Below are 27,709 nucleotides of genomic sequence, written 5' to 3'. Positions count from 1 at the left end.
TTTGTGGCCATTCAATTCAAAACTAATTAACAATGAACAGAGAAAACCTATACATTATATTCTTAGTTGGTAGTTACCCCTTCCTCGTTACAGATTGGACATGAAGAATTTCACTTTCATAATGACTAAACAATTGCTTAAGTATAATAGTTTCCCTGACATGTTTTACACACTTTTTAGTAGTAATTGAGAATTTGAAAGTATTATTAGTTTTAGTAGTAGCACGGTATGGGGTGGGTGAGAGCTTTTTTATTTGAATCTCATACTAGTATCTAACATATACTTCTTCATCAAAAAAAAAAAAAGTATCTAACATATACTAATAATTTAGTAGCTTGTATAGATAGATGCATGGTTAATGATGAGATATGTAGACGTAGATCATAATAGGGGTGAGTTATTGTCACGTGAGGGATGATGAGCTACACCTAAAGGTGTGTTGCCATGTAAATTGTATAGGTATTTTCTAATCTATTCTATAGAGAGAGAGAGAGAGAGAGAGATTGATTATGGGGGTTGTTTGATTCTATAGAGAGAGAGAGAGAGATTTGGATAGATAGGGGAGAGGAGGGAAGGACATGGATTTGGTTTAAACTTTCAAGAGAGGAATGATGAGTGAGATGAAATATGGAGATGATGGTGATGGGTCTCTCTCTCTCTTTAACCCCTGCCACCATGTGACACTCTCTTTCTATCTCTCTCTTCTGGACTTGTGGTTTGTCACTTTGTATTTGTTATGCTTTGTTGCTATTCATGCATATGTAGGTAGGTGGAGGTGCTGGAATAAACTAGTTTTCTTTCAAAACAAAAGTCATGAAAACTCTCATTCCCCTTTTAGAAAATAAAAAATTAAGATTTAGCTGCATATAACTACTGACTATTTGTACAAAATTGCATTTAATTCATTCATCAATTGTGGGTATCAAGGGGCCCTGTGGGCATTGAAATGGCCCAACAGGATTGCCACGACCAATGAGCCATGGCGGGGCTAACTTCTATCCCGCCCACCCCATTGGCCCATTAGGTCCGGAACTGTTGAGGCACAAGGGCTCGACATGCCACATCCCATGACTCGGCACGGCATGAGTCTCGCAGGGGCACAACCGTGCTACTGGGTTAACTCCACAGAGTCAGACAGGACTAGTTGTTTAAAATGGATACCATAATAGTTCATTCATATCAAGAGCAGATGAAAGTGTTTATTGTGTCTTGAATAAATTACTAAGTTCAACAGTTATCTTTTAGTACATCAAAACAGTTCATCAGAACTGGAAGAACATCTACGTTTTTCAATCTTATTCGTAATACTATAAGTTATTAGCTCTACCGAAATTTACTTGTGCCAGACTGCATATTTATGACCAGATGTTGCTAATTTCCATTCTTTGCCGGTTGGGCACCATGTCCCATCCCCAATCTTCATGCACACTTTATCACCGATCATTGCCGAGTAGAGGTTTGGTTTGGCCTCTAGAATTTTGATCGACGATCGGCTTTGAATACTCTGATTTATTCGAATCCTCATCTGCACAAAATTATTCGATTACTTCAGAAAGGAACTTCAGTAAAAAAAGGTTGTGCTAAGGAGATGGTGTTATTGGAACATACCAGCTTCACTATTTGGTCATGCATTGATTCACCCCAATCATAAAAATGGTCGTAAAATACACTTGGTATTCCCGGATGTGTTAGTATGTAAGCATAACCCTGTACCACAATATGAAAATGAGACAAAGTTGAAAAACAGAGAGTACAAGTATATGTTAAAATGTAGCCACTGATACAAAGAAATTTAGTTACCTCCATAACGTGACTAGAGGGGAACGGCCAATGGGCCTGCAAGAAAGAAAAAGAGGGTTACTTCCCGGAATGGTATATTGGATTTTGATACTTAGAACTAGCTGGCCGATGTCTTTAATGGCGCAAATATCTTTACAGTCTAGCGCTATGATTCACGGGGCAAAATACCCAAAATAATACGTTACATAACTTCACAAGCGCTGTCCTTAAAAATGTTAAGAGTCTAAGATGCAGATATTTCCCCCCTTTCAACCATCTGCATCATCTACTAGGACAGATGATAGAGAACCAGAAGATACCTGTGTTGATCCTGTGTCATGGTTATCGATGAAAGTGACAGCCCTAGAAGGCCACCATCCAATCACACCAGGAGGTTTTCCTTCAGTATCACGCAAACGCCAGAATTCTCCCTTTACAGCTTCCTGCAAAGACAATAAACGCCTGTTATATAATTTCTCAAGCAATTTCTCAGACTTCCTAAGTTGGGCGAGGTTTCATTCATTTACCATTGAAAAGTAAGAAAAAGAATCACCTGAAGAATTCCCTTGGTTGTGAAATCAAATGCGGTGGAGAGCCCTCCCGTGCTATCAATCCAATTGACAATACGTTGTCTGTGACTATCTGCACGGCAATCCAATCGTACAGAAATGACCAATTAAGAACACAGAGATCCAACTCATTTTGATGGCTATAAACTCCCATTCCAAGAAAACAAACTTAACATTGAATAATAGAAATACATAACAATTAACTAATTTTAATGAACATCAAACTAACAACAGGATTGTATACTTTGATTGTAATCCAGGTAGCAACCATCATATTTGCAAGAATCCCAGTACTCCCCAACAGAAAATATTGGTTTGGACTCCTGAATGTATTCTGTCACATACTTCGCTGCATATCTGAAATTGAATGGTTCAGTAGTATTATAATTATGAATCGATAGAACAAGAATTTCCAGATAAGGCGCTTGTTAGAGTAGAAATGGAAAAGAAAACACAAGAAGGACAAAGTTCAATCACCCTCTAGCAAAATCAAAGCGAAAATCCTCGAAACCAACAGTGCGGAGCCACCGTAGCCAATGAATGATATCTTTTCGAACAAAAGGTTGGCTGTGATCTATATTTGGAACCCCATTGAAGTTGTCCCCAGTGCTATAGTTTCCCTGAAAGAGAAACCCATGGAATTGAGTTTCTTACTATATCAACAAATGGAAAAAAAAAAACTCTTCCATTTGCTTGGATGAATTTTTTTCCCCCTTCCATCAAGAATTAAAGTGTGTTTTTACAAACACGAAAGAGCAAGAACGTGCTACATCTGAGACTTGAAGTCATAACTGAAATAAATTGTAAACCTTGTTTAGTGCTTACCAATCCACCAGTACAACGAGTAATAGCACGTTCATCCCATGATAATGGAACACCATCATAACGGTTATACCTTCCTCCATGCCCTTTGGTAGTTCCAATACGGTGATTAATAACTATGTCAGCCATCGGTCTAACTCTGTGCTGTTTCATTTTGTGAAGCAGAGCTTTTAACATGTGTTCAGAACCATATTTGGAATTCAGTGAATAAAGGTCCTGTGGCAGATAACCTGTAAAAAGAGAGAGATCATGAGGAATAAATAGCTCCAAAAGAGGATAATTTAACAATAGGCGATCATGTAGAAGTCCTTCAGTTTAGCAGCTTACCTTCTGGTGAGAAGGAATGAGTTGGTGGAGGCAACCATGCTGATGTAAAACCAGATTTAGCTATATCAGGAACCTTTGTCTCTAGCGTTTTCCACCAATCATGTTTATGAGACTCCCAGTTGAATGCCTGTAAACCAGAGCATACCATTTAAAATACTAAACCAACTCGATAAACTGATAAGGTGCGGCGGTTTATCAGAGACAGCCAGACAGGTAATTGCAGAGGACATATTTAACTCAATCTTTGCTTACAAAAATGAAGTCCGAAACATATGAAAACACCTCAACTCATTCTTTCCTTTTGTGTTAGAGTTTTTACCTGGAGAAGAATTTCTTTTCCATTTTGTAGCACTGCTCCTACTCAAGATCCAATAATCAAACTATAATGAGTATTTACACTAGAAAGTGTTCTTCGTCACAAACATTATGCTAAAACGACCAGAAACAAGATAACAGCTGCTAAGACATGCACCCATGGTATTGATTTCTAGATCTAAGTCCTTCATGTTAGTTAATAGACTTATGATATGGAAAAGGATTTCGAAATAAATTTACATATGTAATGTTTCACTCCTAAATTCACATCAAGTGCCCTAATTTAGTTTTTGAAACTACGAAGGAATCAAATAACTCCAAATTTGTTTCTCTTTTCCCTTTTGACTATTCACCGGTGTTCTACTTTCTCACAAAAGAACTCCGCAACCAGGCTTTAAAATTTTTTGACTCCATAGGTATTGCACATTTCACCACTAGTACGCGTCAACTCATCATAAAGCTTCTAAACAGATTGATACATAGCTTAAACTCTGATCAAGGGCTAAGGCATTTGGTTCACAAATCACAACCATTATATTATTAGATGAGTGAGGTTAAAATTTAACTAAGAAGTACAATTTAGTAAAAGAAAACCTCAAAATCAAATAGCCCAGAACAAGAAAATTTACGATAAATATGTTATAACTCAAACGAAACAAATGCGAAGAAATACAGTTTACATCAGAAGATTATAAGCATATGAATTGAAGGAAATGAAAAGAATACCCAAAGTAGAACATACCCTGGTGCTCTTCAAAAGCCTGTAATTGCACAAAAAATAAACATTAGAAAAGAACCTAGTAGACAAACCCGAAGATCTATATGAATTGAAGGAAATGAAGATCTATAAGTGACCAGAATGTGGACATATAAAAAAGTGGGAAATAATGTGATGAATACATTATTCACGTAGCCCATATCAAATCACGCAGACGTTGCAACAGAAATGATTGCCGAACTGGCTTGAAGGTGGTGCCACAAAAAGTTTCTCTGCATCAATATATAACACAAAAAGATGAAACTATAATCACTCAATCCAACCAAATAACTACAAAAAAAGCAACTCAAAAGATAAAACTCATCAAAGTAAAAGAAGTTTGTACAAAACTCACATCCAAAGTAATTCAAGCATAATTTCAACTAAAACAAAATTTCTTAAAAGAAGCATCTCCATGACTATAATTCTCAAAAACTCATTAAGTTCAAGCGCAGCTTCTTGCATTCCAATGTGTACCCATTTTTCGGTCATGAATTGAATAAAACATTCTCCCATATGAAATCTGATTTGAGGACTGAATTGACTCGAGTCATATATCAGACTGTTTGTTTTTGTCTGGCTCGTGAAGTCGAACTTGTTTCAATGGGTGATTTGGGTTGATTGTAAGGCCCATTTGATTTAGACGATTCAGATTCAAACAAGTTATTTGTGAGAAAAAAAACACCACCTAACTCATTCTATAGGTGGCTTATGTTGAAACACTCCCATTCTAATCTGAACTAGAGTAAGTGTTTAATATACATTATATTCATCTAGTTCAAACAAACCAAATTGTTGAATTTCACAAGTTATGAAATTTGATTCAACACTTAAAAAGCAAACATAATATACCACCGACCTTATGTTGATAAATTACGCAATTTGAGATGTCAATTGAAGTAGTGAAAATGCAATAATATGTGTTAAAAAAAGGGAGAATAAAAATGGGAAATTGATGAAATTAGAGATTACCCAAATAAATATATCAACTTGGGGAGGAGGAGGAGAAATGACACAATCTTTCTGTATTCGCATTTGGTCTATAATAAATAGAAAGAAAAAGCTTGGAAATTCGATGGTTGCCACCAACTGGAATCAATTTCTTCTTCTTCTTCTTCCATTCATCATATAGATAGCGATTGAAAGCTCGAATTTGATTCTACAATCTCTCTTTTTTTCTGTCTGTAAGAAATTCAGTTTCTCTTTCTAACTTTAGACTATGGAAGAATAGAACAGAAGAACAATCACGACATCTCGAATTTAATTACGTATGGAGAAGAGAAGGAAAGAAGAACTTTTTGTTAGATTCTCAACTTTTGTTTGTTATTACAGAGGGAGGGAGGGTGCTTTGTTTTCTCGGCTTTTACGGTTGTAAAAGAAAGTTGACTAGTGGGGAGGAAAAGGTAAGGAAGGATACGCGGGTCGAGCGGCACAGGAAAGAGGTTCCTTAATTCATACTTTCAACCCCCAACTTGGTCCATCATACCATGATTCTTTTCTTCTTTCTTTTTTTTTCTTTCCTTTTTCTAAGCAACAAAACTTTTGGTCTTTCAACACCACCAAAAAAAAAACTCTATCTCTCGCCTCGTCTCTCTCCATCCCCGATCACCACCATCGTTTCTTTCTCCTTCTACTGTCTCTCTTTCTGTTGTGAAACGGATGAGAAACCGACTAAAGAGTATGATATTTTTTGGTTCTTAAACATTAGAACATGAATATTTTTTTATTGGTGTTGCCGAAAATTCATCTATTTTTTGTTGTCATATATTGTTTTTTTTTTGTGTAAGATTCTCTTTTCTAATTTTTTCTAAGTCAATTTTAAGTGACTCCTCGTTTTTTAAACGTGTTGTAAATGTTGGTTACCTACATGGCTACATATGAGTCATAAATGATTTGTCGTCAAAAATTGCTAAACGTGCTAATTGGGCGGGTTCACTAGCAAATTTTGCTCCTCCCATGTTCTAAAACAGGTTTTGGAATTGTATTGCCATCCCTAGGTAGAGTCGTAGAGGGTTGCCTTGATAGAAGCCCACTACTCAAGCCCAAACAAATTAAGCCCATAGGTCTAGAAGTTCAATAGTGGGACCCACAAGGCTCAGTTAGGGTTTTGCCTCCAAAATCTCTGCAATCCCTCTTCTTCATCCTCTCTCTGTCTCTCTCTCTAAATGGAGTACAGAAACCAACTGAACATACCAAACTGAAGCATGGACTCAATTCCATCTCCTCAACTACCAATACCAGAAGAACCCCAACCAAAAAAGCTCAAGATGTCAACTACATCCACCTCCGACGACGATACCACCACCACTATCGACCCCAACTCCTCAGACCGTAAACCTAGGTACAAACGTCGCAAGATAGCAATCTTCTTCGCTTACTGTGGTGTTGGTTATCAAGGTATGCAAAAAAACCCAGGTGCCAAAACCATCGAAGCTGATCTTGAAGAAGCTCTTTATCTGGCCGGTGCCGTCCCTGAATCTGACCGAGGCAATCCTAAACGCTTCGACTTCGCTCGCTCTGCTCGAACCGATAAGGGTGTTAGCGCCGTCGGTCAGGTCGTTTCTGGTCGATTCTATATCGACCCACCTGGTTTCGTCGATCGCCTCAATACCCATCTCCCTAATCAAATTCGAATCTTTGGGTTCAAGAGAGTTACAAATTCTTTCAGTGCGAAGAAATTTTGTGATAAAAGGAGGTACCTTTATCTTATACCTGTTTTTGCTCTTGATCCTAATTCTCATCCTGCTAGAGAAAGTGTTTTAGCTAGTTTAGGTTCTGATAATGAACTCTCCAAGTGTTTAGAATGCCCTGATAGAGGTCGTAAGGTTTTTGGAGTAATGGGTAAAGGCAATACTGATTCAAGAGTAGTTCATAATAATGATGGAAACAATGTTATTTCTTCATTAGAAGAAGTAACTGAATCTGGGTTAGTGTCAAATCTTGAAAAGTCTAATGCTGGTTTGGATTCTGAAGAAAAATCAGAAGTGGATGTTTTAATGGAGTCTAGGGTTTCTAATGAGGAAGAGAAAATAGATTCGACTTTGGTTAAATGTAGTAATGGTGATGGGAAGCCAGCTCAGAAAGAGAGTGTGTTTTGTTATGGAGAGGAGGAGAAAGAAAAGTTTAATAGAATTCTGAATCATTATGTAGGTACCCATAATTTTCATAACTTCACAACAAGAACAAAAGCTGAAGATCCTGCTGCTAAACGTTACATTCTGTCGTTTGATGCAAATGATGTTGTTACAGTTCAAGGGATGGACTTTGTTAAGTGTGAAATTGTCGGTCAGAGCTTTATGCTTCATCAAATTCGAAAAATGGTTGGGCTTGCGGTTGCCATCATGAGGAATTGTGCACCAGAGTCGTTGATCGATGTAGCTCTGCAGAAGTGAGTAATTTTATATGTCTATTCGTCAATTTTAAGTTTTCGTTATTAGAATTTAGAATGACCCCTTATCGTCCGAGAACATTTAAGGTTGAGTGTTTATATTGTTGTTCATATTAATCATGTTTTAATTTTTTTTGTTTCGATTCAGGGATGTGAATATCACAGTGCCGACAGCGCCAGAGGTTGGGTTGTACTTGGATGAATGTTTCTTCACTTCGTATAACCAGAAATGGAGTGATACCCACGAAGAAGTTTCGATGAAAGATTATGTGGAAGAAGCAGAGGACTTCAAGATGAAGCAAATATACTCTCATATCGCATCCACAGAACAGAAGGAGGGGTCTGTTGGTATCTGGCTTCATTCCTTAAACCACCGAAACTATCCTGATTTGAATTATGTAGCCACAAATGGAGTCCGAGACAATGGAGAAGCTGAAACTACTCAAGTTGATAGTGTTGTCTGAAGGTCCCGATTTTTCGTACTTCTTTCTACAACCAAGTTTTAGCAGTTTTGGTGTCAAGAACATATGATCCGTATTTATTGTCGGATGCGAATTCTTCTCTCTAGAGAGTTGCAGACTTACAAGTTCTGTTCTAGTGTTAAATTATTGATTTTTAAACGTTTAGGGAAGCATAGAAGTGTCCAAATGTACACTATGGAGTATTGGTGTCCAATTTATAATACTATAGATTGTTTGAATGGATTCCTCCTAATTGTTTTTAATGTTCTTATTTGGAGAAGAGGTTCTAAACTTGAAATTGCTTAGTTATATCTCTTACATTTTTAGATTTGCAAGTTTGTAGATGACGAATTTAAATGATTAATGATTTTAGATGGTTTGTGAAAAACTTCCGGAACTTCCTCCATCCACAATTTACTTGCACTTGTTATCTATAATAAATCAATGTGTATGCATATTGAGATGGGCATTCATGAACAAAATATTTGTACAAGCCACAAGGTTAGGGTTTGAGATGGAATTACGGGCGGTTGGTAATGGTGATAAACGATAATGTATCGGTAAAAAGTGATGAAGTAGAAAAGGTAAGAGTAATAAAAGCTCAAGTCCTGCAGTAGCATAAACATTTTTACAAGCTCTGCAGGATTTATCAAATTGTAAAGCATGACAGAGATAAAATACTTATCTACATACATTATAAGATGAAGAAAAATCATTACTTTACACGAAATGAAATTTAATAAAATCTTCTAAACAATCACAACCTAATAACCTCAAATATTTGAAAGAAACTACTTAATAGGTTACACTTGCATTCAACGTTTAACCATGAATGAACCATTTCTTCCTTTGTTCACGTGGGGGTATTCATCGTACTTAACCAAATGCTACTCCATTTACATCCAAAGAGCACGAGTTGAAGTAGAAATAGAGCAATGTCACCCGAGATTCGCCATATTCTGCCCTGCATAAAGTTTAGCTCTTAAACTTCAAACCATTTTGGTTTATTATCAAAAATACAAGAATGGTGATGACAACTGGTCTGTCTCCGAATGAACCAATATCAAACTCAAGGAAACAAAATTCGAAACACATAATATAGTGTATATGAAACGAACCAACTTACTTGCATCTATCCAGGATTCGGTATAACCCAAGTGGGTGGTGGCCAAACCAAGCGAGTGTCACCTTGATGACAAGGTAATGCTTCTATACTTCCATCACTTAAGTGGAACACACCAAAATCATGACCTCCACTTTCATTACAATCATGCCAAACATAATAACTATCCGCGAAATAAATGCAGTTCCTTTTACATCCAGAGAAATCACTAGCTAACAAAGAAACTGAGCTATTTGGACCTAAGAACAAGACACGATCGCCTAAGTCTCGTACTCTATGCCAATGCCATTTCTGTCCAATTTGATTCAATTTGAAAACCCTAAACTTCCTTGTTATGTAATCACCATTTTCTTTATGTTCAATCATTCTACTTATCAACAACAACTCCCCGAATGAATCAACCAAATACTGATTTGTACCAATTTCTCCTTTCGGACCTTGTAAAATTACAGTAACTTTAGGTGAAGAAAGATCATCAAAGTTACAAACAGCAACTCTTCTTATAACATCTACAGCATAAAATTGACCTTTATGAAATATAACATCTTCAAATTCAAACTCTGGGTCATTCAATAAAGTCCATAATTTAACCCCTTTCTTCATAAAAGCAATTTCTCTAAAACAAAGGATAGCAACAACCATAAAGTTATCATCTTTATCTTCCATAGTCATCATAGAGTTCTTCTTCTTCCTCGAAGTTGAAGAAGAAGAAGAAGAAGATGGACTGGAAGACAATACCATTTTTCTAATGAAGTAATCATGCATCTCTTTAAAACTATAAGTATATGGATCACCAGGAGAATCAATAACAGTGAATTCTTCATCAACAAATGAAGGATCAAATTCTACATTAGGAAATGTTGTAAGGGGAGGAAGTTGAATTTCAGTTTTTGTTATAGGATTAAAGATACTCACCATTGGACTATTTTCTAGGGTTAGCAACCATCCATGAGAAGATCCTGAAAATCGTTTTCCACTACATTCTGGTAGCTCTAGAACATGGTACTTGTTCTCAGAAAGACTGAAAAAATATCTAAGATGATGATTTTCGTTTTTATCTTCTATGGAAGGAATCATTAGCCATGGAAGTTGAGGAGGAAGATGAATTGGGAATTTGGGTGTAGAAGATCTCCATGAAACACAAACAGCCCTAAACCTAACATAATCGATGTATTCTGTTAAGCAATTGGCTATGGTTTCTACTAAATCTGGATGAAGACGACTCCATGATCTTGAAAACATTGGGAATTTGGAAGAAGATGATGAAACAAAAAATGGGTTTTGAATTAGGGAAGAAGAGAATGATGTTTTTGTTGAATGAGAATTTGTCTCTCTCTATCTCTAATTGAACTCCTAACCCTAATTCCCAAATCTAAAGAATCCTATGATTTTTCACTTTGATATGTTAAAAGGACACGTGTCATGATGTGATTGGATGGCATATTGTAGCTGAGGGACCAGTCTACATCTCCACTAAATTATGATAATATTTCCTTTTTCTAAAAACAATTTCTTTTTGTAACAGAATGTGATTTGATGTATCTTTTTTACAAAGTTAGGATTTAGGTTTCTATGATCTGACCTCAAATCTATGGATTTGATTACTTGACTCCAACTTTTCTTTCCCTAGTCAAATTGCTTGGTCTAAAAACTATAGAGAATTATGCTTTTAGAAACACAAGGATTTCCATCTAAAGAGTTGTTTCATGGTTTGTGTTTTTGTTTAACCTAAGTATAGCTTAAGAAAGCGAGAAACCACCCGAAAACCATTTGGTTTTTCTTTGTTAGAGTAGTGCGATGTTGAAAAGCAGTGTTGTTATTGAAACTATTAACTATGATTACATTTCCACGAACCCATACGCGATATAGAGTATTCAAAACCAATTGTTTATTTTTTGTTGAAACAGAGCTTATGAAAGGAAAAAAGAAAAGGTGAATTACTTGGATTTGAATAGGAACAAAGAACTATGATGGACTTAAAAAAATTATGGTGGAAAGAGAAGGCAAGGTTTGAGTCAAGTAGTCAACCAACCCCACTTGTTTGAAATTTTCCAAAAAGTTGAGATCCAAAGTAGATTTGTCTTCTACATGAGAAAATCTTTTATGCATAGAGATTTCTCAAATGCCCATTAGGCTAGGACCGAGAGACATACTTTTGTCAATTGTTTTCGGAAGGTCTCAATGATGTAAAACTAAAGATACAAATTTGTATACTCAGAAGCATAAAATCTTATGGCACTGTAGAAATAAATACTTATTCAAATAAATAAATACTTATTTAAATCATGTTAACAGATTAACTAATTCCAGTAGTTCACAAGAAAAAAACAAGTTAAACCCTTAAAAGGACATTAATAAAGATATCCAAGTCCAGCAACTTCTTCAAGTGTTTGATAGACTAACTCAAGAGGGTTGAGTTGATATCCAGGCAGGGGGAGGCCAAAATAACTCAGAATGATCTGGATGAGACATAAAAGGACCAATAATTCCACTCTCTAAGTTAAATATACCCAAGTCATGAGTCTTGAACGCGTTTCCGTCTTCTTCTCTGTCCAAACGAAAGACCTTGTCTGTATAATAAATACAACTCCCTTTACATCCTGAAAGATCATAAGCTGAAGCAGAGAACGAGCAATTATCAGCCAAGAACAGCACACGGTCACCCAAGCTTTTCACCTCAACCCACTGCCTGCTTTCTCCTAGCTTATAAACTCTAAACCAGATTGACGTATTATCAATGTCAGTATCATAATGGCCAACAGGTTCCTCTAAAGGATCATTATCAGGAGCGTCATCAGGACCAAGACTCAGATACCTATCAACTAGTAGAAGTTCTCCATTAGATTCTACCAAACACTTCTTGTCACCACCATGGATAGGAGGTGCAATATCTGTCACATTTAGAGATGAATCAACAGTCACAGCTCTTCCGTTACTATCAACAGCATACAATTCACCCTTATAACATATCACATCATCATAAGGACATTGTAAATCGTCAATTATAATCCATGAATTGTCTACTGATCTAAATACCGCTAATTTACCAGATACATGTATAGTCAAGATAACATAATTCTGGCCAATACCCCAAGGAGGATTTGAAGAGAACGCAACTTTCTCCATATACACATCACCAGATGGTCCAAATTGATTGATGTAAGGAGGTTTATTGGCATATCGAAGAACAAATTCTTGGCCTAATTCTGAGATCTGAAAGTTCATTGAGTCGAATAACTTAGGAATAGTTGTAGGTAAGGGAGCTATTAAGGTTTCGTTGAGTGGATTTAAGAGATGGAGCACATTAGGATAGTCCTGTTCGAGCTTGATAAGCCAACCTTCAGAAGATGATGTAGAGTTTCTTATCTGCTCATTCTGTGGTAAAGAAACACATACTACTAATCGCCGCGACAAATAAAAGGAACCAACATCAGATATGAGGTTGCTAGAAAGAGTTTGAGGGTGAATCGGAAAACAATTAGGTAATTGATAGAGGAGTGGATATGGTACTGATGATCTCCATGATGTGCAGACCGACCGAAACCGCATAACATCGATATCAGAGGGTAAAAGTACTGCAATTGCATCTAATAATTCTCGGGGGAGGTGCGACCAATCGCCCATACTTGCTCTTATCTTCTAACTACTCTGACAGATATATAAACTCTACACCTTGAAATACGACTTGAGTTCAGACACTGAGTGAGTAAGCTTTTGTCGTTATGGACGAAATTCAGAAACGAAAATAACCCTTACTTTTCACCTGTAAAAAGAGCATGAAATATGTTTGGGAAATCAGTTCAATTGAAACTAACTCGATTTTTCTGATAAAATATATTGTTTGTTCTTCATAATCATAATTTGGTTTATGAGTTTTCCTAATCACGAGAATTCCAAGAATTTCATCATAAGTGGCATATTTTATGGATCAAGCATATGAAGGGTAATCTAATCAAACCCTAAATACTGTTTATCTTAATCAAAATTTTCATAACACTAGCTTACTCAATGAAAACATAAACATTATACATCAAAAATTGATTATTCAGAAGTAGAACCCCTAATTGAAAATATTAATCATGCATTAGAGGATAAAAGGTACAAAATTTAACCAATTAGATTGATACCATAATGAAATCGACATCAAACTAACCCTAAATTTGATGAAATAGCGAGTATTGACAAATTACAATCTCAAATTGATAACAAAAAGGATAGCATTAAATAGGGCAATGGACAATTCCTTCATCATTGACGAATAAAAGGTGATTATGAAGGTTAAAATTGAGCAGAAGAAAACCTAGGAAATCATCCAATGGCCAAACTCAAAATTGGGATTTGTAAAAGACGAAGAAGAACGAGATTAGTAAATTACCTCTAGATATTGTCGCTGATCCAGTAAAAGTATCATCGATACTACTATTACTACCATTAGGTTAAATAGAGATTTTTAGAGTGAGAGAGGAAAGGACGGTTGGGGGAAAGAAGGTTATTAACATTTTTTTTTTTGGAAAGAAGGTTATTAACATAGGAAGCCAAGAAGGAGGGAGGGGTAATGATTTTTTAAATGACGATTTTATCCCTTTAAAAGACTTGTTTGGGAGTAAGGTCTCAATAAGAACCAATTCAATAAGATGGAACTAAATTTTACCTTAAGCAACAGTGGAGATGAAGTCGGCGTCTACATCTTCAAAACGTCGCCCCTACGAAAAAGAGAGGTTGGGGGTACAAATAGTTGGGTGGAAATTGTGTTTCTTTGTTTCTTGCTCATACCACCACTTAGTTTTCTTCGCACCACAAAAAGCAGATTGTCATCACCGTTCATCATTACAAAAATAATTGTAGTTTCTGTTTCTTCTTTTTCACGTTGGAGGTGGTGGCCATAAGAGGAGAGGAGATATGTGAATAATTTTTAAAGATCACTTATGATGGGAGTCTATCGACGACCTCCTACCACGAATTTTTTGTATTTTCTTGTAACAATGAAAACCCGTAAATTTAGGGACCTCTAATTCCATGTGCCCTCTAGTATTCTTTTGTCTTTTTTCTTTTATAATTTTGGTAGATATATGTTTCAAACTTGATCTGAATTTTTGACATTTTGCATGTGCCTTTTCTTGTTCAATTGGGAAGTGTTTTTCTAAATAGACTTTAGAAACCATAGATGACCATCATATTAAACGAAGGCCGCGGCTTTGGGGCATAAAGAATAATCTCCGGGGAATAAATTCTCTAGGGAATTCATGTTTTTTTGTATATTCTCTCTTCTCTCTTCTCTCTTCTCTCTTCTCTCTTCACCTTTTCTCTATTCTCTCTCCACCTCTCTCCCTCATCATTCCTAGCACAATGAGGAACTGGTAGATGCTCATGCTGGCATCAATGGCAATCTTACGGCCCAAATAACTCTCGAATTTCTGGTCTTTCATGCATTTCAGAGCTTTATCCGCCAATAGCTTTTTTAAACCCTTGATACTCATGGATGGAAACTTTGTTTAACCAGCAGCAAACCCGGCCTAAACCGTGATTAATAGGATTCAATCAATAAAATTTATACCTTTACTCAAACAAAGTGGTGTATTAAAGCATGAAGGAAAGTGATGACCCTTATCATTCATTTGAACACATTACCATGTAAGTAATCATGGGTTCTCAAGTTGAGAAATCCTGTAAACGGAATAATTACAACCCGTGAGGGAGGATAAAAAAACATTAAAAAGAAAACCCTAATAAACAGGTAAAAGGTACCTTGTAAACAAGTGATAAACCCTAAAAGTAGATCAAAGAAAAGATTGAACAATACATACATGGTCGCCTAATCTAGTACGCCTCTGTTAAATTAGATCACGGTTTTAACGACGCCACCTAATCTTCATCTCCAATGATAAGTATTTGCGATTTCATAAACCCTACAAATGGAAGAGAAGAAGAGCATGGTAGTGAGAGAGGAGACATAAGAGAGATTGGGAGAGAGAAGATGAACATTAGGGGGCAATGTTTGATCAAGTTAATTTTCGGGCCAAAAAAAAAATATACCCCTAAGTCAATATTTATTGACTGAATCTTTATTCCCCTGAGATTTTCTTTTATTCCCCAAAGCCGCGGCCTTAAATGAATTGGATACACAATAAAGATAGAAGATGTTCATAATTGCTGTGAAATTGTTCACCACCCTTTGGTGTAACGGTTGGACACCCCTCTTAAGCTCATGAAGTCGTGGGATCGAGTCTCGGTGGAAGCAGTTGCCATCAAGATTTATCATATGTAATTTAGGCTATAAATAATGTAATAACTTGTCGGGCTTTAAGCCTCTTTGTTGTCGGGCTTTAGACTATTTCATTCTCAGTTTAAATTAGGCAGTTATCATGCTTATTACATCTCTATGATGCATCAATGTCTTGTAACGACGAACGTAGATCGTTGTCGAATTCTCAAAAAAAAAAAATGGCTATAAAATTGTTTAAAGATAGTTATACTTATACACCATAAAATGCCATAATTTACTTTAAAGTCATTATCTATATTTTATGTTAAACTTCATTAGTATTAAATAATTGGAGAGATACATTGAAGGGAACGATAGTTTAACACGATTCAATGGGAAAATCACGATCTACATATATGTAGAAACGATGGACGGTGGTATTATTCATTACATTGTTCACAAAAAACTTAATGAATTAAATTATAGAATCCAACTCATAACAAAATTAAGGCCGCCAAATTTAATTAAGGTTTCCAAATTTCCTAATATTACTAACTTAAATCTAGAAAACTAGAATATATGTAGGCGGCGGCTTTGGGGAATAAAGAAAATTCTCCGGGGAATAAAGACTTTTCTTAAAACTAGTCCAATAAGATTGACTTTTTATGTTTCTTTTTATTGCTAAGGGGCTTCTAATTTTAGAAGATGCTATAAAAAAGGCTCCTCCATCTCATCACCTCTCTCTGCCACTTCATCTTCTCCACACCTTATCATCTTCTCCGGCGAAAGTCGCCGGCCGGCTAATTTTCCGGCAGCGACCTTCAAACATAAATTTTTTTATCATTATTTTCTCTCTCCTCTCTCTCTCTCTAATTTTTTTTTCTTTTCTTTCTCTCCTTAGAGAGATCTAGAGAGAGAAAAGGTTTGTTCTCACCAACAACAAGAAACCATCAAAATCATTGTCACTTCATCAACTATAGTTTTCTTCATTGTCATTTCTTGATAAAGCTTTAACGCTTCTCTAGGTTTTCCATTCCTAACGTACCCATTTATAATAGAGTTCCAAGAGACTAAATCTCTCATCGAAAACCTTGCGCGCAAAACCCAACTCCCCACAAGAAACTAACATATGAATCTTCGCATTATGAACATAAATATCCGAATCAAACCCTAAATGCAATACACGAGTAAGAATCTGGTATCCAATGAAAATCACAGATAAGTGAGCACAAGTTTTGAGCAACAATGGGTAAGTATAATTATCTGGTCTTGACAAACAATTCCTTAACATTTTCTTATACAGAAAGATTGCTCCTTTAGGGTTTTCATTTTCAGAATACCCTCTAATGCTTACATTCTATGAAAATAAGTTTGTATTTTGTGTCTTATTTAGAATTAAGTTACAATAATCAAGGTTACCTGATTCTGAAATCGCACAAAAGGCAATGAGACGGCTTGAAGCGAACCCATCTTGGATTGAATCAGTTAAGATCATTTGAGCTTGAATTTGTTTGAGTTGATTTAGGGATTTGCATTTTGTCTCCAATATAGAGAGAAGAGGATGAGAGAGGACAAAAGAGTGGGTTGTGTTCCAATTAGGTTTTTCTTTGTTGGGTAATCGAGTATGAAGATAAGATATTAGAGGGTTTAAGAAGGGGTTTGGAATCAAACGAAGAGATTTCAGATTGAACAGAATAGGTTTAATCATTTAGGTTTTTGGAATTTTGAAATGAATAAAAAAAAAATTTAGAGAGAGGAGAGAGAAAATTAATTAATTTTTTTTTTTTTTTTACGTTTGAAGGTCGTCGGCCGGAAAATTGGCCAGCCGACGACTTTCGCCGGAGAAGATGATGAGGTGTCGAGAAGATGAAGGGGCAGAGAGAACAGATGAGATGGAGGACAACTTTCAAAAAAAATGTATTCTGTATTCCCCATAAAAATTTATTCGCCGGAGAATTTTCAAAAAAATCTGGATTCCCTCGAGAATTTATTCCCCGGAGAATTTTCTTTATTCCCCAAAGCCGCGGCCTATATGTACCTAATACTAATATTAGAGATAATAATTGGTCGGTGTTACAGGGAAATAAAGAAACTTTCCGGAGTGTGAAATTTTGGGTGGAAACAAAAAGAAATTAGAATTTTTTGTTTTCCCCTAAACAACCAACTCTTTATACTTTTCAGCTTCTTCTTCCTTTCACCTACCACCACCATTTCCGACGACTTCCACCATTTTCGGCGACATCTTTTTTTTTTCTCCTCTCCATCTCCGACGAAGGGGAGGAGCCCGTAACTCTGGTTTCCAGACAAAATATGGTTTGTTCTTCAGACCAGATCTCGTCTGGTTTGCAACCAGACGAGCTCCGACGAAGGGGCTCCTCCCCTTCGCCGGAGACAGAGAGAAGAAAAAGAGAAGAAAGAGAAACAGAAGAGAGAGAGGCAGAAGAGAGAGAAGATGATGAAGTCGCCGGCAACATCCGACCGGCGACTTTCTGTCGGCTACTTATGAGGTGCGTTTGGTTCGAGTTTTTTTTGTTTTCCACCGTCTCCGGAAACTTTTATGCTTTCCCCAAAATGGTGGCTTAATAATTTGATATCCTGAATATATCACACACTTCACTAAGAAAAAGTCAATAAATAACTGATGGATAAAGTACCTGACTCCAGTTTTACTTAATAGAAGAAGGTTGACCACTGCAGGATCGAGGAACCGAAACGGATATTCGATTTCAACTCGGTTAGACAGGTCTGGTCCAAACCCAGAAGAAAGTAACTCCCCCTTTCGTTACTAAAGTGGCCTCTTCAAGTCTGCACCAAGGTGCTTCGAGGAAGAGCATCGTGCATAACACTCCTTGATCGGACTTTTACTAAAAATGACTTCTCTAATGTAACAAGGATAACTTAAAACTAAAGCTATCACTGTCTCTCAAAGCCTCAGATCCATTACCAATGCAGCCTAAATTAGATGATTTAAATGTGATTACGTGGAGAACTTCTACTCTCTTTTGGAAGAGCCAAAAGCTCGTTTATAGCCTTTGAAAGATTTCTCCAATGCAACACTCAAGAAAAATTGCAACACTCAAGAAAAATTATAAAATTTTTATTTTGACTATAGAATTAAACGATTTTTTTTTTGTTGAAAGAATTAAAAAAATTACTTAGCTGATTCAAAGCGTCCACTTCAAGATCTGTACAACAAATGTTGTCATATATCATTTTAAAATTTATGTAGTATTAAGTTTTAGAACTTGAGCTTTCAACAAAAAAAGTTTTAGAATTTGAGAGATATCACTTGAAATGATTTTAGAGGTGGTGAGGTTTACATCTTTACGTAGATTGGCATATTAAGCTTAAAATCAATTTGAGGTTTATTGAGCTTGATCTTTTCATGTATATTAAACCATCATGTACTATCTCTTCGTGATGTATCAATTTCGTGTGTCAATAATAATAATAATAATAATAATAATAATAATAATAATTTACTCGTCAATGCTATTTACTGTATCTAACAATCTCACGTGGAGTGCACATGTTTCAAAGACATGACAAACGAGATCTCAATTACCAAATTTAGTTCATATAAAACTGAGGTAGTATTTACAATTATCCACACGAACTCCTCAAAAAAAAAAGAAAAAAAAAAAACTAAGAAAAAGACATCTCTATCCTCCCAAACTAGGGTTCATAATCTTCCAGCCGCGTATTTTGGTATGACTCCATTAAGAAATACACCTCATTGAGTAAGGCACAAAAGATTCCGCAGTAGGAGCACCATAAACCCTAGGATGGTCACTTTCAATCCCGTAATCCATCATCGGACGATATTCCAATGCTTCATCATGATCGTACACAAATCTCGGGATTTCAATCTCTTGCCTCCTGATATGGTCCCACAGAAAATCCAACCTGTTCACATACTTCAGCTTCCCGTATAACCTGTACCCAATCAAACACCACAAACATCACTAACTTGCGCCGAATGCTAAATTCAACTAAAATCGAAAAAGACTTCTAACTCACGCTTTCATGGCGCACGTTAAGATTTTGTCTGTATCAAAATCCTAACATGCGCCAGGTGAGAATAAACGTTGATAGAGAAAAAAAACTAGAGAGAGAAAGAAAGTTTACCCTCCGCCGAAGGAAAAACGGCCGATGGTAGCGAGGAAGAGTCTGGCTTGTAATCCAGGATGAACAAAGTAAACAGTTGCGAGATTCTCTTTAATGTCGATTGGAAGTGTCTCGTAGATTGATCGTAAAGTTGAGATTCCCGGAAAATTTTCACTTCGTTGAACGCCGGTATGAACGTACACAATAGAGAAAGGTCGTCCTTCTAATTGAGGAAAAATCTTCAATTCCAAATACTTTTTCAATGATTCAGTACTCAAAGCCCTAGCTGAATAAATCAATCAAACAACACAAAAAAAAATCAAATTAGAATCAAAGATTTCATCAAGAACGGATCAGAAATCAAAAACAGAATCAGAATTCATCGAAAATAAAACGGAAATACAAATAATCGGGTTATGAAATCAGAAATCTTACCAGGAAAGAACTTTCCGATGATACGAAGAACTTTCCGTCCACGTTTATCTCTTCCTTGAATCTTAAAAACTTGTAACTTGTCAATTAGTTGTTCTTGCTCAGAGAAACTATCACAGGAAACGATTTGCATGATGAAAAACGAAGAATTCAAAAAGAAAGAAACACAGAAAGTTAGGTTTTCTTTGCTTTGCTTTGGTGGTGGTGAAGAGAAGAAAGAAGTGGATCTATTTATATGCGAAGAGGTAGTAATAATTCTAGAGAGAGAGAGAGAAATCCGAAAGGGGAACTTATCCGGTTGTTCGGTTAGAAAAGATTGAAAGTTTGAGTTAAATTCGGAGAAATCAAAAGAGGATATTCTAAAGCATCTTCCATATCTGAATTGGCAGATCTGACTCAAACCAATTACTTTACTGACAAGTGTGGGTCCTTAGCCGTTCGTTCTTTGTCTTTGACTCAATCCAACGGTCAAATCAAACGGTATAGAAACTCCGAGATGGGCAGTTCGATTGTTTGGAGATAATTACTGAAATACCATTCCTTATAGTAACCGCCAGTGAAAACCGGAAAATAAGATAAGTTGTCTTCTTTTTAACCGGCTCTTCCGGCTTACCCACCACCGTTGCTTTGTTTTTTTCCTTTCACAAACCAAACATGTCATTTCATAAAAAAAAAAAAAAAACCAAACATGTCGTATTGAAAATAAAGAGTCATAAATACGTGATGACTTTATCCAACCTATGGGCCTAACTCATGGGCCCATGGGCCTCCATAGCATTATTATGGTGTCCATTCTGCATCACATAAAGTCTTATGTGAATATATTGACACGGTATTTCTTTTGAGAAATCGACTACGATATATTTACACGGAATTGATGCTTCATGAATTGAGTAAGTTCAATAACTACCATCTCAAAGGTATTTTGAGTCTGTCAACACTTTGTTACACAAGTAGTTGATAGTGTTGACATAAACCTCAAAATCCTGGAGGGTCCAGGTTCGATTACAAGAAGAGGAAGAATTCATGACTACTGAGTTTGGTTTATTAAAGGTATAAATAATGTAATAAGTTTGTCGGCCTTTAATTTCTTTCGTGTTGTTGAATTTTAAGCCTCTTTCATTATTGGTTTAACTTAGGCGGTTTGCGTGTTTATCACATCTTCATGATGTATTAATGCCTTGTAACGACTAACATAGATCGTAGTTGATTTTTCAAAAGAAAACACATTTTGGGCCTAAGGCCCATATAAAAAAATCCTTAAGGCTACTTTACGCGCATGAAAGTCCATTTATTCTTATCTCTATTCCAAATTCAATAATTATAGATGTCTATTCCGTGGGAATTAAATTTGGGACGACCGATATGACGGAATGAAAATCCAACCACTACATCAAGTCATGATGGACTATCTGATTATCTTTAGAAGAGGTACTATTAATTCAATCTTATTTTTTTCAACGAGTCAATAATTGTTTGTCCATTTTGTTGTGCATCTATTGCATAAATGTTTAAGTAACTGGCTCGAGTTACCCATCATTTATTGACTTGTTTCAAATAGTATGTATCTGTTCATTATTAAATGTAATGCCTCCTGAAATCAATACGGAAGAAAAATGATAATTAAAAAAAGTATACCTTTCTAACCTATTTATTCGTCAGTTTTATAAAGTTGCATAGGTGGTTTAGTGGTTTGATTCCAAGGATTACTTTCTAAATACATGGAGGTCCTCCAAGATCATCCCTGTTCCAATGTTGATTACATAATTACACAAAGAAGATTAAACCAAATAATGAAAGGTGAAGTTTGAAAAACTCGAGGGCTAGCATGGAGTCCAAAGTGTTATGCTCAATCGGGATTAATGTGATCAATACGAGCAATCAAGCAGAAGTAATAGGAATAGTAAAGAACAATAAAAAACAAAACAGAGATTTACGTGGTTCTCCTTAGGGTTTAGTTTATATAGCCACTAAACTCCAATCCCACCGCCTCACTGACTCTATACAACCGATTCTCTCTCTACAACCGACATTATACACAGATAACACTAATCACCGACATAAGCCTAACTTCCGCATTCCAGCTCTTTCTCGGAGTCCAGCTCTGCCTCACAACCCTGCTTCGCATACCAGCTCTGTCTCAGCAATCAGTTCCCCTAACGGGTCCAAAATTCGACGTCGAGACCTTGGCGGGTCGTAAACCGAATTCTATACCAATCTATATTCGGGTCACTTCTAACACAAAGAAGATAAAGTCTTGCTTCAGACCTCAAGCCTAAGAGAGCCACATTTAAAGAGTGGTTTTTGTTGAACGATATTGCAAGATAATATGAAATTGTAAAACAACAATTTTCTTTTGTTGAATGATATTGCACATTATTCATAGTATTCCATTTTTAGGTTGATGTAACACAGTTTTGGTTAGCATTTTCCACTTGGTACACTTTTCTTTTTGTCAATTTCTTTTACATGGGTAGACGCTTAATTTTTAGTTGCATCTTCTTCAATTATTCCTCGTTAAATTAGTTTTGTTGATTTGAAATTCTACATACAAGATTGTCTTTTAGCATAGTAATGAAGCAGAAAACTCATAATGTCAATTATTCCTCGGTAAATTAGTTTTGTTGATTTGAAAGTCACAAAATCATTGCTCTCTTTTGGGCCATTGGAAACTCAGGGATGGCCAGTGTAGCCAAAACTCATAATATCAAAACCTCAAGCTTCCTCTTTGATCGTTGCTATTAAATTCCTAACTTTAAGTGGTGTTTGATCTATGTTTACTTATGTGAAGATATTTCACTATTTTAATACAGTACTTGTTAAAGTTGTTTTAGCTTGGGACACCATGAATGAATCGGCGTCAAGTCTTTGTAATAGCTGCAATAAATGTACAATAATCCTCCTACTGTAACCCCCTTTGCCACCTATGAAGATGCCATCCACATTGATTTACGACTCGGTCCGTGTTCTTCAAACAGGACCCCTTGAATTTGTCTTTGCACCAGATTATTAATTGAACTAAGTGCAGGACCTGTTGATTTCGGTCTTTGCACGTAACCCCCTCGGCTCTGAACCTCTACTATAATTGAACTCCTCTGTCATTGTTAGAGCCTCATTTGTTATTTTTTGATCTGGTGTGTTTACTCTATTTTGTTTTCGAACTTTTCATATGAATCACACCTTGGGTTCACATATTATATTTAAGAGCTAGCTTATTTAACGGCAAAGCTTCACTTAATATTTGTCAAATAAACATAAGAATTCTAAGCAATACTTCCCTAATTTCCACAATTTACTCCAAGAAAAGTCATTTACCCTCATTATTCCACATTAAAGGGGACACTTGTTCGTTCATAATTGATTTGTTGAGGGATTGTACCAGAATACACCTTTTTCAGAGAAGCTCCATCTTAGTCTATCTTTCCCTGTACTCCATGGATATTGTGTGATCAAATAGTTTGGATATCAGTTCTCTGTTCCATGTCTTAGACATTTAATTTATAGATCTTCAACAAACAACAAAGAAATTTGGCAAATCTTCTTCGGTTCTTTCTTTTTTCAGACACAAAGACCTTAACATTCAAAATCTACAGAACATACCACACTATAATTTCATCACCGTCTCCCAACATATAACATCTTCTCAAATCGACGCAGTAGTAAGTCTCATTGGTTATTTCCTAGGTCATTGATGCTCCTTCGTCTAAGTATGAGACAATAGTTTCTCAATATTTATATAAAAGACATATGGAGTAGTATATAATTGTCTTATCTTATGAGTTAAAAGAACATGTCTATCTCATTTTTATATTCCCATCTCTATTTGTTGTTGAGATAGACATGGGAATGGGACTGTAAGAATAAGTAGACATCTTATTTTAACTTACAAGATAAAACAGTTACATAAAGTACCATATCTCTTATATGATTTTACAATAAAAATAAAAGGAGAAAGGATGGGTCAAAAAGCAATGGGAGGAAAGAGAATGGGTGGAGCATAATCTTTATTAAAAATTTAAGATGACTCCTCATGCCAAAATACCACAACATTATCAACCATTCTTGATGGCAGTCTCTTTGACATCAAATAAATTTGGTATTTCACTTGCTCAAATAAAATACCACAAAAACTAGTTCTAACTTCTATATACACAATAACCACTTGCCTAGGTCTAAAACTTTGATAAAATTGTGGTCTCTCGATAAAGAAAAAAGAAGTCTGGGCTCTACAAGTACTACCTTTGGAAAACAAAAAGAACTTTAGACTCAGAGTTGTTCGAATTAGTAATATCTGGACTACGTTCAGTGCTTTTTCTTTCCATTACTTTTGTTGATCTCGCATCCATGAAATTAAGGAACTATTGTTTTCTATGGTTGATCTTTCGTTTGGTTGTGAGTTCACCATTATTATGTTTTCATGAATTTGTAGTAAATTGAATATTGGATCTAATCGTACAAGATATTCTCGGTTTTAATAAGCCCCCAGACAAAGTAGTACCTTCATTTTAGTCGTTATTATCTAAATCTAGACCTAAATATATTCGGAATAGATCTGAGTCAAACGTTTTCAAATAGTCAAATATCTTGAGCAGGTTCTAAGGTGGAACCTATGGTTCCCACCTCGATTGACCATGCTTTTAACTACCTCCTAATTGTCTCTTGTTATTGCAATTGGGCTCATTAGTTTATTGGGAAAATACCTAGAAATAGACCATCTTACCCTGTCACACCAACTATTCAGAGTCAAGGGTAGGTTTGACAATTGAGAATTCAGTTAGGAAAAGATTGGGTAAGACATCAATGTTATCTTTATGCATATCCTAAATAATGCTTATATTTTTTTAATTCCAACTTGTGTGTAATTAAGAACAATTTCAGATTTATTTTAGTGAGATTCATTTTAAGTCTGAATTGAGAGATAAATATAAAAGTCGGTTAAGAAAATTGATATTCATCCTCCAACAAGTTACATTTTTATCAAGATAATACGTCTGAAAACCGAAAACAATAAGAACAACGTAAGCGGAAAAAGGATCACCAATAATCTCCACAAGAACACAGCCCATTTGAGAAATGGTGAAACCTTTTCGAGTCTCGGATAATGATTTTACGTTTCTCGATCGAAGATATAAATTTCGCAGCAGTATGACAATCCCCGCATATCCGAAGATTCTTAGTTACCATTATAGGCATGCCATGGCTAGTCACTAAAAGGCCAAATGCAATAGCAAGTTTCTCACTGTGTTTACTGATCATATCTTGTTTCATTTCTTCATCAACATCATGTAAAACCAAGTCTGTGTTAGGCACATACCCAATTTTCTTCATTTTCATTATAAGTTCATCTAACTTCAAATAAATCTTATCTGATTCCGGGTGTGATCGATCTCCCACCACAAAACGATAAACCCTTCCTCCGTGTTCTATGAAACTGCAACCCGTGTCCTTTCGAAGACCTCTCTCTTTCATCAATGCCCTAACTTTCGAAGCATCTCTCCACAAACCGGCAGCAGAGTACATATTACATAAAGCAATGTAGTTCCTGGGATCAGTTTGGTCGAGTTTAAACATTGTTTCCGCAATTTCTTTCCCAAGCTTGACGTTACGATGAACTGTACAAGCACCAAGCAATACACCCCAAACACTTAAATTTGGATCAATTGGCATTGTTTTGACAAGTTCATGAGCTTCCTCTAATAGCCCAGACCTACCAAGAAGATCGACCATACAAGAATAATGATCTAAATCAGGTTCAACTCCATAAACTTTTGACATGACCTGAAAGTATTCCTTACCTTCTTCGATGAGCCCGGAGTGACTGCATGCCGATAATATATGAGTAAAGGTGACGTGATCTGGCTTTGCTCCATTCTTGATCATGAGATCAAAGAACTTGATAGCTTCTTTGCCATGTCCATGGATTGCATATCCTGCCAGCATTGCAGTCCAAGCGATTCTATCAGGGTATATCATGTCACCGAAAACTTCACATGAAGCATTTAAATTTCCAGACTTTGCATATACATTTATAAGTGCAGTAGCAATGGGTGTATCTGAATTCAATCCAGAAAACAGAACATAGCCATGAATGGCCTTTCCTAGCTTTTCTGCAGCTAAATCTGCGCAAACCTGAAGCAGGGTTATGATAGTAGCTCGATCAGGATCGACACCCACCCTTCTCATAGACTTGAAAAGATAAGTTCCCCATTCAGCATTACCATTTTGAGTATAACCCGCAATTATCGAATTCCACGAAACTAAATTCCTCACGGGCATTTCGAGAAACAGTCGATGAGCTTCATCTATAGATAAACACTTCCCATACATGTTAATTAGTGAATTAACTACTTTGGGTTCAGACAAGAAACCTAATTTTACAGCACAACAATGAATAAATTTGCCTTCATCTAATGCTCGCGTATTTGAACAGACAGGGAGAAGAGAGATAAGCGTAATCTCGTTAGGTTTCATACCCTCCTCAAATCTCATCCGAAAGAAGATATCAAAGCTCTCTTCTAAGCTCCCTCTTCTCGAAAACACTGCAATCATGGAATTCCATGAAACCAAATCCTTGTGAGGAATTTCTTCGAACAATTTGAGTGCATTACTAGCACTCCCCAATCTAGCATAACAACAGGCCAACTGATCTCCTATGAACCCATGACTGTAATTTCCAAATTTGATCATCTGGGTATGAATAATCTGACAATCTAAGATCGAAGAACATGAGGTTATTAAAGAGAAGTGAGGTTCCTGGGTGGAACTTGGGTAGAGCTTGTGACATTGTTGAGGTGGAATTGCAGAAAAGATGTTTCTTTTGATAAGAAAATAGTTCAAAAATGGAGGTGGGGGATGAATAAATTTGCTAGTTTTGGAAATCAAACAAGTTGAATGAAAGAGTGAAGAAACAGATGAGGAAGAAGCTCTTGTTATCATCATCCATTATTATTCAAGTTCTGGAAACCAATAAATCGATCAAACAGTAACAAAACATATGCAACGACAGGTTAGTGAACCACATTTGGTCAGCTACAAAACGAGGAAGCTAAAGATTAGACGCATTGGAAGCAGAATTGATGGCTGTGTACCAAAACATACGACTCATATTTTGAGCTGGACCGACACAATAGCTAGCACCACCTGATAAAATCCACTTGATCAAAGATTTCGTCTAAACTTTTCTTCACCGAAACAGGGAGAGAGGAAGAAAAGAGAAATGACATGGTGGTCAACAGTGTCAGTGATCAAAGTTGGTGGTGGTAGTCGGAGGAATGACGATAGTGGTCAGAGGTTACAGTCCGGCGACAACCCTTGCCAGTGTGAAAGAGGCTGTGAAGTCTTAGGGGCATCCAAAATTCTTCCATCCAACAATCTTGGATGCCTCCGGAATTTCAAGGATGCCGCAAGAGCCGTGGTCATATAAATTC

At 36.2% G+C, this 27,709-nt stretch overlaps 5 protein-coding genes across 6 annotated transcripts; 1 reads left to right on the top strand and 4 right to left on the bottom strand.

The window, feature by feature from the left end:
• Positions 1-1,179: 1,179 nt before the first annotated feature.
• AMY2 (alpha-amylase-like 2) lies at positions 1,180-6,132 on the bottom strand. Of its 2 annotated transcripts, none has more exons than XM_086646468.1 (13): positions 5,542-6,132; positions 4,713-4,802; positions 4,555-4,573; positions 3,817-3,854; positions 3,498-3,624; positions 3,174-3,400; positions 2,826-2,968; positions 2,593-2,705; positions 2,333-2,421; positions 2,100-2,222; positions 1,801-1,836; positions 1,609-1,707; positions 1,180-1,525 (listed from the first exon to the last, which is right to left on the bottom strand). In XM_086646468.1, exons 2-13 carry the CDS (start codon positions 4,728-4,730, stop codon positions 1,334-1,336), a joined length of 1,224 nt encoding a protein of 407 aa, XP_086502594.1. In that variant the 5' UTR covers positions 4,731-4,802; positions 5,542-6,132; the 3' UTR covers positions 1,180-1,333. The 2 variants fall into 2 exon arrangements, with proteins under 2 accessions (XP_086502594.1, XP_086502595.1); XM_086646469.1 differs by having other exon boundaries at positions 5,429-5,585.
• On the top strand, positions 6,105-8,671 carry LOC147533797 (Pseudouridine synthase family protein). The gene is made up of 2 exons (XM_086646467.1): positions 6,105-7,957; positions 8,106-8,671. Exons 1-2 carry the CDS (start codon positions 6,774-6,776, stop codon positions 8,419-8,421), a joined length of 1,500 nt encoding a protein of 499 aa, XP_086502593.1. The 5' UTR covers positions 6,105-6,773; the 3' UTR covers positions 8,422-8,671.
• A 576-nt stretch (positions 8,672-9,247) lies between these two features.
• Positions 9,248-13,298, bottom strand: LOC147533796 (uncharacterized). Its single transcript, XM_086650066.1, has 3 exons — positions 11,951-13,298; positions 9,545-10,876; positions 9,248-9,382 (listed from the first exon to the last, which is right to left on the bottom strand). Exons 1-2 carry the CDS (start codon positions 13,163-13,165, stop codon positions 9,551-9,553), a joined length of 2,541 nt encoding a protein of 846 aa, XP_086506192.1. The 5' UTR covers positions 13,166-13,298; the 3' UTR covers positions 9,248-9,382; positions 9,545-9,550.
• Positions 13,299-19,295: 5,997 nt separating this feature from the next.
• Positions 19,296-20,529, bottom strand: LOC147533795 (SEC14 cytosolic factor family protein / phosphoglyceride transfer family protein). Its single transcript, XM_086649061.1, has 3 exons — positions 20,286-20,529; positions 19,872-20,136; positions 19,296-19,679 (listed from the first exon to the last, which is right to left on the bottom strand). Exons 1-3 carry the CDS (start codon positions 20,413-20,415, stop codon positions 19,463-19,465), a joined length of 612 nt encoding a protein of 203 aa, XP_086505187.1. The 5' UTR covers positions 20,416-20,529; the 3' UTR covers positions 19,296-19,462.
• Positions 20,530-25,196: 4,667 nt separating this feature from the next.
• On the bottom strand, positions 25,197-27,702 carry LOC147533794 (pentatricopeptide repeat-containing protein At5g40410, mitochondrial-like). The gene has a single exon (XM_086647238.1). The coding sequence runs from the start codon at positions 27,219-27,221 to the stop codon at positions 25,317-25,319; it is 1,905 nt and encodes a 634-aa protein (XP_086503364.1). The 5' UTR covers positions 27,222-27,702; the 3' UTR covers positions 25,197-25,316.
• Between the last annotated feature and the right edge of the window lie 7 nt (positions 27,703-27,709).

This window comes from Eschscholzia californica, unplaced genomic scaffold (assembly GCF_041429995.1).
Source record: "Eschscholzia californica isolate CP2 unplaced genomic scaffold, dmEscCali1.0.p SCAF_6, whole genome shotgun sequence".
Classification (NCBI taxonomy): domain Eukaryota; kingdom Viridiplantae; phylum Streptophyta; class Magnoliopsida; order Ranunculales; family Papaveraceae; genus Eschscholzia; species Eschscholzia californica.
The sequence above is the reverse complement of the archived record's forward strand: the minus strand, read 5'-3'. Positions and strand labels throughout refer to the sequence as shown.